The sequence below is a fragment of the Coregonus lavaretus genome, assembly GCF_964263955.1.
Source record: "Coregonus lavaretus genome assembly, chromosome: 5".
Taxonomy (NCBI): domain Eukaryota; kingdom Metazoa; phylum Chordata; class Actinopteri; order Salmoniformes; family Salmonidae; genus Coregonus; species Coregonus lavaretus.
The window spans coordinates 14494363-14510784 of NC_139992.1; the positions used below are offsets into that span (position 1 = coordinate 14494363).

Genomic DNA, 16422 nt, shown 5'->3' on the forward strand with positions numbered 1-16422 from the left:
TGTGACACCATCAGGAAAGTGTATCACCAAGAGCTGGGTGTGTGATGGAGATATCGACTGTGAGGATCGTTCTGATGAGGATTCCTGTGAGGCAGCTGTCTGTAAGCCTCCAAAATACCCCTGTGCCAACGACACCTCCACTTGCCTGCCACCAGAGAAGATCTGCAACGGCAAGACCGACTGTGCTGACCAGTCTGACGAAGGGCCTTTCTGTGGTAATAAAGAGAGCTATTATTTTTAGTACACCATATTGCTTGAGACCGTAGAGACAGACTAGTCTGTGGTCTTTCTGCCTAGTTGTGAAGAATCATTCCATTTTTGAAGTGGAAGAGATGTGTTTAGAGCAGTGGTATTTAAACTTTTCCATCTGGGACACCATTTTTCTCGCCAGAATTTCTGGGGACTCCACCCCAAATCTAATGACACAACCTTAAAATATGTAAAGTTTTATTTTCACATAAAGAAATAACTCTTCAATTCATTACATTTTAATCTCTCTAAGACAGTGGTTCTCAAACCTCTCCTCGGGGACCCCCAGACGTTTCAGAATTTGGTTGTAGCTCTGAACTAGCACACCTGATTCAACTAGTCAAGTTGAATAATAATAATAATAATAATAATAATAATAATAATAATAATAATAATAATAATAATGATATGCCATTTAGCAGACGCTTTTATCCAAAGCGACTTACAGTCATGCGTGCATACATTTTTTGTGTATGGGTGGTCCCGGGGATCGAACCCACTACCTTGGCGTTACAAGCGCCGTGCTCTACCAGCTGAGCTACAGAGGACCACAAGGGTGTGCTAGCTCTGGAAAATATCAAGTACATGGAATGGCTGGGGGCCCCCCGAGGAGAAGTTTGAGAACCACAGCTCTAAAAGAACCAATACATACATTTACTCAATAACATTGTATTTTCAAATAATCTTTCTCAATAACATATTTTCCCATAAAATAATCTGTACACTTAATGTATTGTTATTTTTTGCCAGCCCCACTGCAATTCCCCGACCCCGACTTTGAATACCACTGGTGTAACGATAATTTTTCTACAGGACATTTTTTACAACTATCTCACTGAGCCGCCCACCCCAGAGTATACAGGATGTGTTAAGTGTGCAAGTTCTCATTTAACACGCACAGATCCCAGAGACATATGTGTTAGAGTCAACACTGTCTCTCCCTACGGAGTAGTATTATATCTATTCATTCTCATAGCCTTGAGAGCAGCTCGATGATGCGCCAACATGCTGTTTATTCAGAGACCAATGGGACTGGACATAAAGAATAGCTACCAGACTTCTCCAATGATTACCAACACATATATGTTTGTCCAAGGCCCATCGGAGGAAAAATATGTTAATCTCATGTGAATAGTACACATCTAATCCGTTTGACTAAACAATGTAAACATTTCAGAGCACAAAGTGCTTATACAGAAACCCAGCCTAAATTCCCAAACAGCAAGCAATGCAGATGTACAGTGAGGGAAAAAAGTATTTGATCCCCTGCTGATTTTGTATGTTTGCCCACTGACAAAGACATGATCATTCTGTAATTTTAATGGTAGGTTTATTTGAACAGTGAGAGACAGAATAACAACAACAAAATCCAGAAAAACACAAAAATGTTATAAATTGATTAGCATTTTAATGAGGGAAATAAGTATTTGACCCCTCTGCAAAACATGACTCAGTACTTGGTGGCAAAACCCTTGTTGGCAAACAGAGGTCAGACTTTTATTGTAGTTGGCCACCAGGTTTGCACACATCTCAGGAGGGATTTTGTCCCACTCCTCTCCTCATTATTTTTTTATTTTTTTCATACTGGCCCCCCGTGAATCAAACCCACAACCCTAGCGTTAGAAGTGCCATGCTCTACCAACTGAGGGAAGGAGGTTCTCACCCAAGATTTGACGATACATGGCCCCGTCCATCGTCCCTTTGATGCGGTGAAGTTGTCTTGTCCCCTTAGCAGAAAAACACCCCCAAAGCATAATGTTTCCACCTCCATGTTTGACGGTGGAGATGGTGTTCTTGGGGTCATAGGCACCATTCCTCCTCCTCCAAACATGGCGAGTTGAGTTGATGCCAAAGAGCTCAATTTTGGTCTCATCTGACCACAACACTTTCACCCAGTTCTTCTCTGAATCATTCAGATGTTCATTGGCAAACTTCAGACGGGCCTGTATATGTGCTTTCTTGAGCGGGGGACCTTGCGGGCGCTGCAGGATTTCAGTCCTTCACGGCGTAGTGTGTTACCAGTTGTTTTCTTGGTGACTATGGTCCCAGCTGCCTTGAGATCATTGACAAGATCCTCCCGTGTAGTTCTGGGCTGATTCCTCACCGTTCTCATGATCATTGCAACTCCACGAGGTGAGATCTTGCATGGAGCCCCAGGCCGAGGGAGATTGACAGTTATTTTGTGTTTCTTCCATTTGCGAATAATCGCACCAACTGTTGTCACCTTCTCACCAAGCTGCTTGGCAATGGTCTTGTAGCCCATTCCAGCCTTGTGTAGGTCTACAATCTTGTCCCTGACATCCTTGGAGAGCTCTTTGGTCTTGGCCATGGTGGAGAGTTTGGAATCTGATTGATTGATTGCTTCTGTGGACAGGTGTCTTTTATACAGGTAACGAGCTGAGATTAGGAGCACTCCCTTTAAGAGTGTGCTCCTAATCTCAGCTCGTTACCTGTATAAAAGACACCTGGGAGCCAGAAATCTTTCTGATTGAGAGGAGGTCAAATACTTATTTCCCTTATTAAAATGCAAATAAATGTATAACATTTTTGACATGCGTTTTTCTGGATTTTTGTTGCTGTTATTCTGTCTCTCACTGTTCATATAAACCTACCATTAAAATTATAGACTGATCATTTCTTTGTCAGTGGGCAAACTTATAAAATCAGCAGGGGATCAAATACTTTTTTCCCTCACTGTAGAAGCACAGTGGCTAGGAAAGACTCCATAGAAAGGCAGGAACCTAGGCAGAAACCTAGAGAGGGAACCATCCTTTTCTGGCTGTGTCAGTGGAGATTATAACAGTACATGGTCATTAAGGCCAGATCGTTCTTCAAGATGTTCAAACGTTCATAGATGACCAGCAGGGTCAAATATAAATAACAGTGGTTGTAGAGGGTGCAACAGGTCAGGACCTTAGGATTAAATGTGGCTATAGCAAATGGATATAGATCTCATTCCGTCAGTAGAGGATGCCTGGTCGTTCTTTAAAAGTAATTTCCTCTCAATCTTAAATAAACATGCCCCATTCAAAAAATACAGAACTAAGAACAGATATAGCCCCTGGTTCTCCTCAGACTTGACTGCCCTTGACCAGCACAAAAACATCCTGTGGCGTACTGCATTAGCATCAAATAGCCCCCGCGATATGCAACTTTTCAGGGAAGTTAGGAACCAATATACACAAGCAGTTAGGAAAGCAAAGGCTAACTTTTTCAAACAGAAATTTGCATCCTGTAGCACTAACTCCAAAAGGTTTTGGGACACTGTAAAGTCCATGGAGAATAAGAGCACTTCCTCCCAGCTGCCGACTGCACTGAGGCTAGGAAACACTATCACCACCGATAAATCTACAATAATCGAGAATTTCAACAAGCATTTTGCTACGGCTGGCCATGCTTTCCACCTGGCTACCACTACCCCGGCCACCAGCTCTGCACCCTCCGCTGCAACTTGCCCATGCCCCCCCCCCCCGCTTCTCCTTCACACAAATCCAGACAGCTGATGTTCTGAAAGAGCTGCAAAATCTGGACCCCTACAAATCATCTGGGCTAGACAATCTGGACCCTTTCTTTCTAAAACTAGCCGCCGAAATTGTCGCAACCCCTATTACTAGCCTGTTCAACCTCTCTTTCGTAACGTCTGAGATCCCCAGAGATTGGAAAGCTGCCGCGGTCATCCCCCTCTTCAAAGGGGGTGACACTCTAGATCCAAACTGTTACAGACCCATATCTATCCTGCCCTGCCTTTCGAAAGTTTTTGAAAGCCAAGTTAACAAACAGATCACCGACCATTTCGAATCCCACCGTACCTTCTCCGCTATGCAATCCGGTTTCCGAGCTGGTCATGGGTGCACTTCAGCCACGCTCAAGGTCCTAAACGATATTATAATCGCGATCGATAATAGACAGTACTGTGCAGCCGTCTTCATCGACCTGGCCAAGGCTTTCGACTCTGTCAACCACTGCATTCTTATTGGCAGACTAAATAGCCTTGGTTTCTCAAATGACTGCCTCGCCTGGTTCACCAACTACTTCTCAGATAGAGTTCAATGTGTCAAATCGGAGGGCCTGTTGTCTGGACCTATGGCATTCTCTATGGGGGTGCCACAGGGTTCAATTCTTGGGCCGACTTTTTTCTCTCCGTGTATATCAATGATGTCGCTCTTGCTGCTGGTGACTCTCAGATCCACCTCTACGCGGACGACACCATTTTGTATACATCTGGCCCTTCATTGGACACTGTGTTAACAAACCTCCAAACGAGCTTCAATGCCATACAACACTCCTTCAGTAGCCTCCAACTGCTCTTAAACACTAGTAAAACGAAATGCATGCTCTTCAACCGAACGCTGCTTGCACCCGCCCACCCGACTAGAATCACTACTCTCGACGGGTCTGACCTAGAGTATGTGGACAACTAAGAAATACCTAGGTGTCTGGTTAGACTGTAAACTCTCCTTCCAGACTCACATTAAGCATCTCCAATCCAAAGTTAAATCTAGAATCGGTTTCCTATTTCGCAACAAAGCCTCCTTCACTCATGCTGCCAAACAAGGCCTCCAACACTCTACTCAGCAAATTGGATGTAGTCTATCACAGTGCCATCTGTTTTGTCTCCAAAGCCCCATATACTACCCACCACTGTGACCTGTAAGCTCTCGTTGGCTGGTCTTCACTACATATTCGTCGCCAAACCCACTGGCTCCAGGTCATCTATAAATCACTGCTAGGCAAATCCCCGCCTTATCTTAGCTCATTGGTCACCATAGCAACACCCACCCATAGTATGCGCTCCAGCAGGTATATCTCACTTGTTATCCCCAAAGCCAACACCTCCTTTGGCCGCCATTCCTTCCAGTTCTCTGCTGCCAATGACTGGAACAAATTGCAAAAATCTCTGAAGCTGGAGACACTTATCTCCCTCACTAACTTTAAGCATCAGTTGTCAGAGCACCTTACCGATCACTGCACCTGTACACAGCCCATCTGAAATTAGCCCGCCCAACTACCTCATCCCTGTATTGTTATTTATTTTTGCTCATTTGTACCCCAGTATCTCTATTTGCACAACATCTCTTGCACATCTATCATTCCAGTGTTAATACTAATTGTAATTATTTTGCACTATAGCCTATTTCTTGCCTTACCTCCATAACTTGCTACATTTGCACACACTGTATATATATTTTGTTGTAATTTTGACTTTATGTTTTGTTTTACCCCATATGTAACTCTGTGTTGTTGTTTTTATCACACTGCTTTGCTTTATCTTGGCCAGGTCGCAGTTGTAAATAAGAACTTATTCTCAACTGGCTTACCTGGTTAAATAAAGGTGAAATAAAATAATAAATAAAAAAATAAAAAAATAGCAGAGCATTCAGAGGTCAAGACAGCAGGTGCGGTAGGGAGAGAGAGAAAGGGAGGGAAAGAGAAAGAGAGAGAGAGAGAGAGAGAGAGAGAGAGAGAGAGAGAGTCGAAGACAGCAGATCCGGGTCAAGGTAGCACATCCGGTTAACAGGTCAGGGTTCCATAGCAGGCTGAACAGTTGAAACTGAAGCAGCAGCATGACCAGGTGGACTGGGGACAGCCAGGAGTCATCATGCCAGTTAGTCCTGAGGCATGGTCCTAGGGCTCAGGTCCTCCGCGAGGGGAGGAAGAGAGGGAGAGAGAATTAGAGGCATACTCAAGTTCACATAGGAAACCAGATAAAACAGGAGAATTTCACCAAATAGGAAAGACTGACCCTAGCCCTCTGGCACACAGACTATTGCAGCATAGATACTGGAGGCTGAGACGGGGGGGGGGCCCCGTCCGACGTTACCTCCGGACAGGGCCAAACAAGCAGGATATAACCCCACTCACTTTGTCAAAGTACAGCCCCCACACGACTAGAGGGATATCAACAGACCACCAACTTACTACTATGAGGCAAGGCTGAGTATAGCCCACAAAGATCTCCTCTACCGCACGTGCCCGAGGTCGCGCAAGACCGGACAGGAAGATCACGTCAGTGACTCAACCTACTCAAGTTGAGTATAGCGCAAAAAAGCCTGGCACGATGTGACGCACCCCTCCTAGGGACGGTATGGAAGAGCACTAGTAAGTCAGTGACTCGGCCCATGTAATAGGGTCAGAGAATCCCAGTGGAGAGAGGGACCCTCATAGGGGACCATTGTTAGATGCCATAGCTCAGAGTGCATGTGTTATTACTTTTATCTGCCTCCCAAATGGCACACTATTCCGTACATAGTGCACTACTTTTGAACAGAGCCCTATGCAGAAAAGTGTAAATGGAAAAGGGTATAGGGAAGTGGGTGCAATTTGGGATACAACCTTTGAGAAAAGGCCCACACCGTGTTGCCAGCTTCATAACCAATTAGGTCATACAGGGAGACCTTAAGGGCCCTGATTGATTTGAGCCAACTCAGCAGGAGTCATTCCTCCAGCTGTAACCTATGGGAGCACAACGCTCCTCTATCCTCCTCCACCTTCCACACACGCAGGCAGCTAGGGGACCCCCACAGAGAAAATGCAATTGTTTTTTGTCTGTGCCATGAAGATCGTCTTAATCATGGCTAGCTAGCAAGGAGACTTTGGACGTGTAGTGTCATTTTCTCACCAGAATGCGTTTTCATATTCTGGACCTGTCTGGCTCCTTACAATAATCGGGTGCCTAGCTGCTTCAGAGAAAAGTATTCCATTATAGACTGGGGTGAGAATGGGAAACAGACTGCACAAAGAAAGAATCGTTTTGTAAAAAGAATAGTACACAACTGCACAACTTTCTGTAAGGGTTGGTGTGAGGTGTGACGCAGGTGCGGTGCAGGTTAGACAGTAGGCAGTAGGCCGAGATGGTGAAACAAGGAACTTTACTGATGGTCCCGAAGCCAGGATACAAAATAACGGACTTTACACGAAAAAGAAAGGCGGAGCAAATATGACTCCAAAAAACAGGCATACAGACAAAAATACGAAATACTAACTATAACTGAAATAATAAATAAACAGGGAGAACACTTCTCACGTACCTGTCCATACGTCCCGCGATCAGACACTGATTAGTACTGCTTGGCATAGTGAAACTAGCAGAGAAAACGGAGCAAGGGAACACAGGAAAGTGAGGGCATAAATACACAGATTAATCAGATAGACACAGGTGACAACAATAGGATCATGATTAGTCCCGACTGTGAGTGAGGAGGTGCCTAAGGTTGTCGGAGGATGACACCTAGTGGGTTGCTCTGGAACTGCGACCCCCTCCTCTGGGTGGAGGCGACGGAATGTTGTTATCAGCCCTGGGTCCAGAATGTCGCTCCTGGGCACGCAGGACCGCTCCTCCGGCCCATAACCCTCCCAGTCCACCAGAAATGTGAGACCCCTCCCCACCCGCCGGCAGTCCAGGATCCGGTCCACAGAGTAAAAGCCGGCTGCCCTCCGACGAGGCGCAGTGGGGGAACAGGACGAGGAGGGGGAGCCAGGGGACAGGTGGTGACGGGCTTGAGGAGGGACACATGGAATGTGGGATGCACCCGCATGGTGGGGGGAAGTTGCAGGCGGTAGGCCACTGGGTTGACTCGCCGGACCACTCTGAATGGCCCGACGAACCGGGGGGACAGCTTCCTGGACTCCATGTGGAGGGGAAGATCGTGCGTGGAGAGCCACACCCTCTGTCCCGGGCGAAAGACCGGGGCCGGGCGACGCCTGCGGTTGGCCTGATGTTGAGAGAAGACCGAGGCCCGCTTAAGCACCGCCCGTACCTGCCTCCAGGTGCGGCGACAGCGACTGATGTTGCTCGGGGAATAGGGGGGGTTGGTACCCATAATGGCACTATAAGGGGGACAGGCCGGTGGACGAGCAGAGAAAGGTGTTGTGGGCGTAATCCGCCCACGCCAGTCGCTGACTCGACGTAGCTGGGTTGCTGGAGGCGTAGGCACTTGGGCACTTGGGGATAGGCAGGGGTCGGAGCAGCCCTGCCGCGGGCTGACGTGAGCTCTTAGTGTGCGCGTCCCTCTCCACCAGGTCCAAGGGGTCGAACTGCCGGGAGAGCGCGTCAGGCTTGGTGTTCTTCGACCCCGGACGGTGTGAGATGGTGAACCGGAACCTGGTGAAGAACAACGCCCACCTGGCCTGGCGCGAGTTGAGCCTCTTGGCCCCCTGAATGTAGGCTAAGTTCTTGTGGTCAGTCCATACTACAAATGGATTGGTTGGCCCCCTCTAGCCAATGTCTCCACTCCACCAGGGCGAGCTTGACTGCTAGCAGCTCACGGTTCCCCACGTCGTAATTCCGCTCCACCGGGGACAGCCGATAGGAGAAATACGAGCAGGGGTGAGTCTTACAGTCCGTCAGGAACCACTGGGACAGGATTGCTCCCACTGCAACGTCTGAAGCATCCACCTCCACAATGAACGGCAGGGACGGATCAGGTTGCCCGAGGACCGGGGCAGATGTAAAGCGCCGCTTCAGCGCTTCAACGCTTCAAATGCGTTCCCCACTTCTGGGGTCCAGGCGAAGGAGCGTACGCTCATCTTGGTGAGGGCTGTCAGGGGAGCGACTAGCGAGCTAAAATTGCCAATTAATCGCCTATAAAAATGTGTGAACCCTAAAAACCATTGTAGTTGCTTGAGGGATGAGGGCTGGGGCCAATACAGTACCGTGCTGACCGAGGCTGGGTCCATCCGTAGGTCCCCCTGGATGACGATGAACCCCAGGAAGGAGACTGTCTCAGTTTGGAACACACACTTATCCGCCTTGACGTAGAGCTGGTGAAGGAGAAGGCGTTGTGAAGGGCCTGCCTAACATACTGCTGGTGTTCACTCATGTCTTTCGAAAATATGAGGATATCATCCAAATACACGAAGATGCTGTAGTCGAAGAGGTCCCGGAGCATGTCATTGACCAACGCCTGGAACACCGCAGGTGCGTTGGCTAGACCAAACAGCATGACTTGGTACTCGTAATGCCCACTGGGTGTATTAAACGCTGTCTACCACTCATCCCCCTCCCGAATCCTCACCAGGTTGTAGGCGTAACACTTTCCAATTTCATTTTGTGTTGAAGCCTTGGCAGTAATAAAGGCGTCATCCCTCAGGTCATGCTGCCAAGGACTAACTGAACTGTGGAGCGTCTTTCATTATGTAATAGCTTTTTCTTGTGTTGCATATGCAGCGGAAATATTCTGTCATCATGCTCAACTAGCAATCTCTAGCTCAGAGCAAAAAGTGGCAGTGTTATTCTAGCTAGCCAGCTAGTTTTAATTCTGATATTATTTGCATTCCCATTCTCTTTTTTTTAAGCGTACCATGCACATTTTGGCCCAACATATTGTAGTCTTATTTTTCTAACTACCGTTTAGGATCCAATGGATGACTTTCCCCCTGTCCATTAACTACCCAATGCTCTTTTGAAAACCATCTCAGATAGGTGTTTGGTTCTTACTTCCTGTCCTCTCTCTCTCTCTACTTCCAGATCAGAGTTGTTTCTTACTTCCTGTCCTCTCTCTCTCTCTCTACTTCCAGATCAGAGTTGGTTCTTACTTCCTGTCCTCTCTCGCTCTACTTCCAGATCAGAGTTGGTTCTTACTTCCTGTTCTCTCTCTCTCTCTCTGCTCCCAGATCAGAGTTGGTTCTTGCTTCCTGTCCTCTCTCTCTACTTCCAGATCAGAGTTGGTTCTTACATCCTGTTCTCTCTCGCTCTACTCCCAGATCAGATTTGGTTCTTACTTCCTGTCCTCTCTCTCTCTACTTCCAGATCAGAGTTGGTTCTTACTTCCTGTCCTCTCTCTCTGCTCCCCAATCAGAGTTGGTTCTTACTTCCTGTCCTCGCTCTCTCTGCTCCCAGATCAGAGTTGGTTCTTACTTCCTGTTCTCTCTCTCTCTGCTCCCAGATAAGTGTTTGGTGGCCAAGGGTGGCTGCAGCCATCAGTGCATGGTGGTACCAGGGACGGGGGTGGTCTGCTCCTGCCCTACAGGGCTCCACCTGGACTCTAACAACAGGACGTGTGAGGCAGTGGACTACTGCAGCAGGCACCTGAAGTGCAGCCAGATGTGTGAGCAGTACAAGACCACCGTCAAGTGTTCCTGCTACCCAGGCTGGAGGCTGGGCCCCGATGGAGACAGCTGCCACAGCACAGGTGAGGTGACAAAGTGTGGGGGCTGCATGTGTAGAGAGTATAGAGTAGAGTAGTACTTTATTGATCCCAACTTGGGAAATTGTTTTATCACTCAGCATCATTAATAAATTACAAAAACAAGACACGTATGAATGACATACACATTTAAGAAAAACACATGATAAGACATGTAGGAAGGTTCCGCCACGTTAATAGCCATAAAAGATATAGACCACTTTAAGATAGGTAAAAAATGCTGTTGTCTATCCTACTCCTGGGAAACAAGCAAAACCACATTCCTATTAAGAAGGCATCAGAAAGAAGGCATAATTTGTGTGTGTGTGTGTGTGTGTGTTTATGTGGGGGGAGGCTTTACCTAAATCCAATCACACAGCTTTACATGACGGGAACAAACCGTCTAATTGTGTTGTAGTTTGTGTGATTGGATTGATGTTTTGGACGTTTTTTTGCTTCTGTGTTGCTGCTCGTAAACGAGGAGAACATGCAGCCTTGATGTGTCGCATTCAGATTTATGAAGCTCGTTTTTTACTGCTCACCTCTCTATTTCCCTCAGAGATTGATGGCAGTTGCAGTGCTAATCGTATGTTAAAACGGGGAAAGAATAGGCAATTTACTAAAGAACCACATGAACATTTTATTAGTTTTTACATAAATCCATTTTCTGTGCACAATAGAAAACTGAGTAAGAACCTCATTTAATTTGGACAAATGTGCTATTGAATCTGTGGTGATGTTTCATGCAAGGCTCTAGCTTTTGTACAGAGAATTTCAGGTATAACTGAATTATAAATAAGTAGGAACTTGTCAGCATAACAAGTAGCTAACATCCCTACTCCATACAGTATCCAGTCTTTGTCATTGTTCTGTGAATTGAAGATAATATGTTTCTCCGTAGTCAGGATAGGCTTTCTGTTCTGTGCGTAACACTGATTTTGCCTTAGAGTAACCTTGTATCTGGAATTCTCTGAAGATAAGGTGTGTGTACCAGTGCCTAGTCATGAAAGAGCATGATCCAGTGTGTGTGCATGGGCGCACATGTGCGAATGTGTGTGTGTGTGTGTGTGCATGTTTGTGTAGTCATGCGTACCTGTGTATGTTCTGCGCTAATGGCACCAGTTCAAATAACTTCCCAGGCTCATGCCATTCATGTTGGTATTGTTGTGGCATCGTTCACCTCCGTTTTAACTTTTTCCTCTTCCTTTCCTCCCTTTCTTTCCATTGGCCAGATCCCTTTGAGGCTTTCATCATCTTCTCTATCCGGCATGAGATAAGACGGATAGATCTTCATAAGCGAGACTACAGCCTGCTGGTGCCAGGGCTCCGGAACACCATTGCTCTTGACTTCCACTTTAATCACAGCCTGCTCTACTGGACAGATGTGGTGGAGGATAAGATCTACAGAGGACGCCTCTCGGACTCCGGAGGTATGTAGGTTCTATATGTTAGATCTAGGCTACATGTTAGATCTAAATGGTGTAATCTATTGGGCTTTCAGACTCTGAAGGTACATAGGTCTAAGCTGCACATTAGATCGTAAAAGCTGTGATGTGTTGAGGCTTTCAAAGTCTTTAAATACTTTGGCTAGGCTAAGCATTAGATCTAAATGCTGTGATGTATTAGATGAGGAGGATAAACATGGCTTCCTTCTGTAGTGGAACTTTTTTTTAGACTTTCCAACTATACAGTTTAGTTCATTAATGTTTTCAGTTCAGTTCTACTTAGCACCTCTTTGATACTGTGAGCAATCCTGTCCCTCCATTGAGGAGTTATTTCAGCAGGGTAATGCTGAGTGTAGTGGGTAGACTCTAGGACCCTCAGTAGTCTTCCCATTGTTATAGTAAGTCTCTGAAGACTTTGATGAATTGCAACTTCTTGTTTGGTGTTTGGGTTGGTGTTTTGTGCTGCGCGACATTCTGGGCCTCTGCTGCAATAGAACTATTTCTCTCTTTCTCTCATTTTCTCTATGGGGCCATAGAATGCATCCCACTGCTGCACCTACACTGAGTGTGAACGGCGTATGGTAGTAGGGGGGGGGGTGGTGTTCTTAATGTTTTATATTAGTAGGGTGTTCATAATGTTTTGTATTAGGAAGGTGTTCATAATGTTTTGTATTAGGAAGGTGTTCTTAATGTTTTGTATTAGGAAGGTGTTCTTAATGTTTTGTATTAGGAGGGTGTTCATAATGTTTTGTATTAGGAAGGTGTTCTTAATGTTTTTTATTAGGAAGGTGTTCTTAATGTTTTGTATTAGGAAGGTGTTCTTGATATTTTATATTAGGAAGGTGTTCTTCATGTTTTATATTAGGAAGGTGTTCTTCATGTTTTGAATTAGGAAGGTGTTTTGTACAGTGTATTTCTCCCTTTTGTGATTCTTCCACAAAGGCTCCAGCAGAGGATCATTGTAAACAGCTTGATTATAGACATACTGGGAAAACCTTTTATGTTTAATGGAACACTGGAGGAAACTATCTTCTTTTATGTCCATGTGTTCTTCCTCAAGAGTTTTTCTAGCAAGGGTTTTCTCTCCATGAAATGTAATTTTGTTGGCAGACCAACAAACAAATCCCCTCAACAAGGGGGAAATAATCAGGATGAGTTGAATACATCCCTTCACCAGTCTTCTCTCACCTACTGTGTGTCAGTGGAGGCTGCTAAGGGGAGGATGGCTCACAATAATGGCTGGAACAGAGTGAATGGTATGGCATCAAACACATGGAAACCATGTGTTTGATGTATTTCATACCATTCCACTGATTCCGCTCCAGCCATTACCATGAGCCCGTTCTCCCCAATTAAGGTGCAACCAACCTCCTGTGGTGTGTGTATTGATGACCATGGTGCTGTGGGTTGGTCCATCTCACCGGGTCTAAAAGGTGGTGATCATGGTCCTGTGGTTGGTGTTCCATCAGGTGTGACAGGGATCGAGGTTGTTGTGCAGCATGGGCTGGCCACTCCAGAGGGGCTGGCGGTGGACTGGATAGCAGGGAACCTGTACTGGATTGACAGTAACCTGGACCAGATCGAGGTGGCCAGGCTGAATGGAGAGATGAGGACCACACTGATAGCTGGATGGATGGAGCATCCACGGGCCATCGCTCTGGACCCAGGACAAGGGTGGGTGCTAACTCACATCAGATCTGGGTTCAAATAGCATTTGTTTTCTTTCAAATACTTTGAGCGTTTGATTGAGTGACAGATGTGCAGGGTTTACACTTTTGGGATTATTCAATCGGTTCTGTTGTGCCAGACAAGCTCAGTCAAACACAGCTAAACTATTTGAAAGAAAACAAATACTATTTAAATCCAGGTCTGACTCACATACTGTACACAATCAATCAGGTTTGAGGTCATAATAAGAAAAACAACACCCTTCATATTCTTCATTATTAATGTATTCTATACTTTCTTCTCCCTTGATGTATGAAGATGTCTGCTATGTTAGGGTCTGTTAGTGATAAAAATATAGAATACATTAATAATAATACTGTGGACTCCATTCTAGCGAAGACAAGTGATATGGCTAATATTTTCCTCTTCCCTGACTCATGCACATTACCAATCTTACTTTTTCTCTTTTAATACATTGCTTCAATTCATCTCTGAACAATCTCACAGGCATAAAGTTTAATGAAAAAAACTGAATAAGAAGATGTTTTGGTATAGTGTGTTTAGCTTAGTTCTTCCGTTAATGCATACTGATGAAATATGTTTATGTGATCATAAAATTCATTTGGTTTATTTTGTTTTAAAACAAAGTCCAGACATTCATAAAAATCAATTAAGTAGTCTTATAAGATATACATCTGCACATTTTAAGGGGGATGACTGCATTTCAGAGGATAACACATTATGATTAATGGATGATTTCTGTGCATACAGGAAAGGTTCCTCTCCATAGTAATAATTATAATGTAATTACTTGAATCCACTCAAAAGAGTGGGCCATTGCTCTAAGGGGCCTGATCCAATGAATAAGGCTATTGATCTGTAGAAGGATATTTCTTCCTAACACTGTTTCATTGTCGTCAATGCCTAATTTAAGCCTGTGCTCTTTAAGGGCTCTGTGGGTCTCCCGCTCTTGCCTGTGGTTCTGTGGACAAAAGCAGGATAGTTGCCATGTTTGGGAGATTAGACGTGACTCTGTTGATGGGCAAAGTAATCACAATGTTCATTTACAGGCTACATTGAGCCGTAGAATGTCATAAAAAGCAGATGGCTTCCAGTTCCATCCAATGTCACAGATGCTGTGGAACATGGGTCAGTTTGGTGCAGTTCTAGGATCCGCAGACTGCTGCCAATGTGTATGTTTACGAGTCCCACTTACGGCTATACACTTATGGCTATGTAGTTATTATACACTGCTCAAAAAAATACAGGGAACACTTAAACAACACATCCTAGATCTGAATGAATGAAATAATCTTTTAAATACTTATTTCTTTACATAGTTGAATGTGCTGACAACAAAATCACACAAAAAGTATCAATGGAAATCAAATTTATCAACCCATGGAGGTCTGGATTTGGAGTCACCCTCAAAATTAAAGTGGAAAACCACACTACAGGCTGATCCAACTTTGATGTAATGTCCTTAAAACAAGTCAAAATGAGGCTCAGTAGTGTGTGTGGCCTCCACGTGCCTGTATGACCTCCCTACAACGCCTGGGCATGCTCCTGATGAGGTGGCGGATGGTCTCCTGAGGGATCTCCTCCCAGACCTGGACTAAAGCATCCGCCAACTCCTGGACAGTATGTCGTGCAACGTGGCGTTGGTGGATGGAGCGAGACATGATGTCCCAGATGTGCTCCATTGGATTCAGGTCTGGGGAACGGGCGGGCCAGTCAATAGCATCAATGCCTTCCTCTTGCAGGAACTGCTGACACACTCCAGCCACATGAGGTCTAGCATTGTCTTGCATTAGGAGGAACCCAGGGCCAACCGCACCAGCATATGGTCTCACAAGGGGTCTGAGGATCTCATCTCGGTACCTAATGGCAGTCAGGCTACCTCTGGCGAGCACATGGAGGGCTGTGCGGCCCCACAAAGAAATGCCACCCCACACCATGACTGACCCACCGCCAAACCGGTCATGCTGGAGGATGTTGCAGGCAGCAGAACGTTCTCCACGCTGTCTCCAGACTCTGTCACGTCTGTCACATGTGCTCAGTGTGAACCTGCTTTCATCTGTGAAGAGCACATGGCGCCAGTGGCGAATTTGCCAATCTTGTTGTTCTATGGCAAATGCCAAACATCCTGCACGGTGTTGGGCTGTAAGTACAAGCCCCACCTGTGGACGTCGGGCCCTCATACCACCCTCATGGAGTCTGTTTATGACCGTTTGAGCAGACACATGCTCATTTGTGGCCTGCTGGAGGTCATTTTGCAGGGCTCTGGCAGTGCTCCTCCTGCTCCTCCTTGCACAAAGGCGGAGGTAGCGGTCCTGCTGCTGAGTTGTTGCCCTCCTACGCCCTCCTCCACGTCTCCTGATGTACTGGCCTGTCTCCTGGTAGCGCCTCCATGCTCTGGACACTACACTGACAGACACAGCAAACCTTCTTGCCACAGCTCGCATTGATGTGCCATCCTGGATGAGCTGCACTACCTGAGCCACTTGTGTGGGTTGTAGACTCCGTCTCATGCTACCACTAGAGTTAATGCACCGCCAGCATTCAAAAGTGACCAAAACATCAGCCAGGAAGCATAGGAACTGAGAAGTGGTCTGTGGTCACCACCTGCAGAGCCACTTCTTTATTGGGGGTGTCTTGCTAATTGCCTATCATTTCCACCTGTTGTCTATTCCATTTGCACAACAGCATGCGAAATGTATTGTCAATCAGTGTTGCTTCCTAAGTGGACAGTTTGATTTCACAGAAGTGTGATTGACTTGGAGTTACATTGTGTTGTTTAAGTGTTCCCTTTATTTTTTTGAGCAGTGTAGTTTGCAATGCTATTCATTGACAAAACAATGAAAACAGGCTGAATACTTGAATCTGAAAATTGTTATGAAATCATAATATGCCATTTAGCAGACGCTTTTATCCAA

General features: G+C 45.8%; 1 protein-coding gene across 1 annotated transcript in view; it reads left to right on the forward strand.

Annotated features, from left to right (window-relative positions):
- LOC311128814 (low-density lipoprotein receptor-related protein 1B-like) overlaps nt 1-16422 on the forward strand; it is a gene marked incomplete at both ends in the record, with an annotated part of 602749 nt that overhangs the window by 329402 nt on the left and 256925 nt on the right. The window contains 4 exons of the mRNA XM_084161045.1: nt 15-215; nt 10134-10379; nt 11606-11803; nt 13288-13492. Coding sequence (XP_084017171.1) covers nt 15-215; nt 10134-10379; nt 11606-11803; nt 13288-13492 — 850 coding nt within the window. The remainder of the gene's footprint in view (nt 1-14; nt 216-10133; nt 10380-11605; nt 11804-13287; nt 13493-16422) is intronic.